The sequence below is a fragment of the Prionailurus viverrinus genome, chromosome A2 (genome assembly GCF_022837055.1).
Source record: "Prionailurus viverrinus isolate Anna chromosome A2, UM_Priviv_1.0, whole genome shotgun sequence".
Lineage (NCBI taxonomy): Eukaryota > Metazoa > Chordata > Mammalia > Carnivora > Felidae > Prionailurus > Prionailurus viverrinus.
Genome location: NC_062562.1, coordinates 133,614,682 through 133,617,181, shown reverse-complemented (window position 1 = coordinate 133,617,181; position 2,500 = coordinate 133,614,682). Strand labels below are relative to the sequence as shown.

At 42.0% G+C, this 2,500-nt stretch overlaps 1 protein-coding gene across 1 annotated transcript in view; it reads right to left on the bottom strand.

Annotated features, from left to right (window-relative positions):
* FOXP2 (forkhead box P2) overlaps positions 1–2,500 on the bottom strand; it is a 565,342-nt gene that overhangs the window by 32,971 nt on the left and 529,871 nt on the right. Inside the window, exons 15-17 of the mRNA XM_047845413.1 lie at positions 2,179–2,380; positions 1,005–1,081; positions 764–865 (exon numbers count right to left, since the gene is read on the bottom strand). Of these exons, the coding sequence (XP_047701369.1) occupies positions 764–865; positions 1,005–1,081; positions 2,179–2,380 (381 nt within the window). The remainder of the gene's footprint in view (positions 1–763; positions 866–1,004; positions 1,082–2,178; positions 2,381–2,500) is intronic.

Genomic DNA, 2,500 nt, shown 5'->3' with positions numbered 1-2,500 from the left:
CTCAGCTACAAACATTTTCCCCTTTTGTACCAAATGGCTTGTGGCTAATTGATGTTTCTGACTGCTTTTTGAAATGAAAATAAAACAGTTCACTTAGTCTGTGCTGAGTGCCCTTATCTTTCCAGACGGTGCTCTTTTCCAAAAATAGATGCACAGAACTAACATTTTTTTTAGCTCCTTGTAGGATCCAGACAATGAAGTTGTTTGGACAGGGATATAGATGAACCCTTTTGTCTAAGTAAATAAACTGCATTTATGTTCTGACAGGATAATATTCACTTTACTTTCTTTTAGTTCCAGCTGAGTAGCCATGGCCCTCACTCCTGTGGCAGCTTCAGTCCGTAGGATGAGACATGATGTGTACAAAAGGCGCGGACCAAGACAAAACCTACAGCCTCCATTTGTTGCACAAGCCAAACAGACATTTTTCAAACTAATTAGCCAATAATATGCAAGAGAAAAAGTAATATCGTGCGACTAACAAAGGTGTTGATGATTGAGTGCTCACACTGTAATTAGTGTGTCAGGCCCTCGTTTCTCTGCCAAGCCTCAGCTATTAATTGCACCAAATTAGAAAACTATATCAGAGGCAAAATTATTCTTTCACTTGTCATTTTGAGAGAGGGAATTCATTCCATTCAAGAGGCAGGTTAAAAAGAGGGGAAGCAGATACTAATCTGCTTATGTCATGTAAATAAATGTTCCTTGTGCTATCTGTAAGGAACTGCGCTAGGCATCTTAAAACTGCCGGAAAAGTAGTTACCTTCCAAGTTGCTGCATTACGCCTGAAGTAAGCAAATGTCCGTGTAAACCAGCTGTAAATTTCATTAAGTGTTAACTGCCTGTCAGATGACTCCATGATAGCCTGAAATGAGACAAGATACATAGTGACATAAAATAATGGTTTACTAACTAGACTAGATGACACTTTCTCATCCAAGCCTTACTTTAAGCATTAATGAATTTTAATTTAATCAGGCAAAGTTAATTTTCCTTCTACTTACCTGCCTTATGAGAGTTGCATAAGTAAATGGAGGTCTGACATCTGCATTTTTATAAAATTCGTAGTTTGGGGCAATCTCTATAAAAATAAAAACTAGGTGTTAATTCTGCTAATAATTCACAGGATCTATAATTGATTTTTCATATTTTTCCCCTAGTATTGGCGAAGTGATTCAGTGAGAAAGCCACTGACTAGTGAAAGCACAAAGGCATGACAGTGGAATTGAATTATATGGAAAAGGCCATTTCTGACGTGAAGTGCAAATGAAGCGTCCCCTAGTTGTTCGTGGTACTTGAGGAACTGTTCGACCAGCTGGCCTGAGGATTTTTTCCAACAGCCAGGTCCTCTTTTAAGCGGGTGGTTTAGGCATGTTCTTACATGGACTTTTGCCCCCCTGCCATAACCTTTGCTTTTCTCATCTAATACTTCTTAAAGAACAACAAGGCTCATCACTCGGCATCTGTGGCCATCTAACAAAGGAAACACAAAATCCTCGCAAGCGCCCATGTTGAAAATAACTTCACTTTTTTGTAGAAAGGGGGCACTGGGTTAATAACGGTTACAATGTGTGACTGTGATTATCCAGATGCCCCTGGGCCGGGGAGGGGAGGGGTGAGGAGTGGGGCGGAAGGGAGCGGGAGAGGAGAAGGGTAAGAGAGGGAGAGAAGGTAAATTTGAGTTCCAAGCAAACTTTGCTTCTCATCTGCATCTTAAGCAAAGTGGCGTGTAGGTATTAGGAGCGGTGGTAGCACCTTGATAATGATCGATTCACGGAAAGCCTGGAGTGTCTTGCATAAAGCAACGGTGCTTCATATCCGTCCTTTTAAACAGCTCTTCTCTTATAGCGTTACTCGCAGATGTTGTACCGCTATGGTCTTCCCTCGGAGATCAAAGGACCTCACTGAACTGAGGTGATAATATGGGCCATCCTGACAACACATCTCTCAATGTCTCTAATGGGGAGAGCTTTCTTTCCTGAACAACCATTCAGAACAATTCATCATGATGTGCTTAGGGAATCGCCCCTATCCACATTTACCAGGAATAAAACAATTATCACTCCATAAATCATGACTTGAGTTTCCATGTGCTCTGGAATGGCTCATGTACAGTTGCTTCAACTATAGTTTTCCTCTCCCAAAGTAAAAGAGCTCTACTGAGCATTCATATCCTACCTGATGACATGGGAATGTTGTATTTGTCTGAATGTCGCCTTCGTATGGCTCCCACATTGGGCACACTGGCTGGGGTGATTACTGAGGGTCCCTGGGTAATCGGGGTGACTGGGGCCGTTGGTGTGGTAGGGGTTTGAGGTAAGCTCTGTGGGGATGTCTCCAACATGTTCTTCGACATGGTGACACTAGACACCAGATTTAGCTGCAAAGGCCCAAGAGAAGGGCAGGAAAAAGGTAGAGACAAGAGAAAAAGACTTAAAAAGGTTTGACAAATGAGAGTGGATTCACTTCTACAGCTGTGTTGCCACTAATAAGCTGCAAA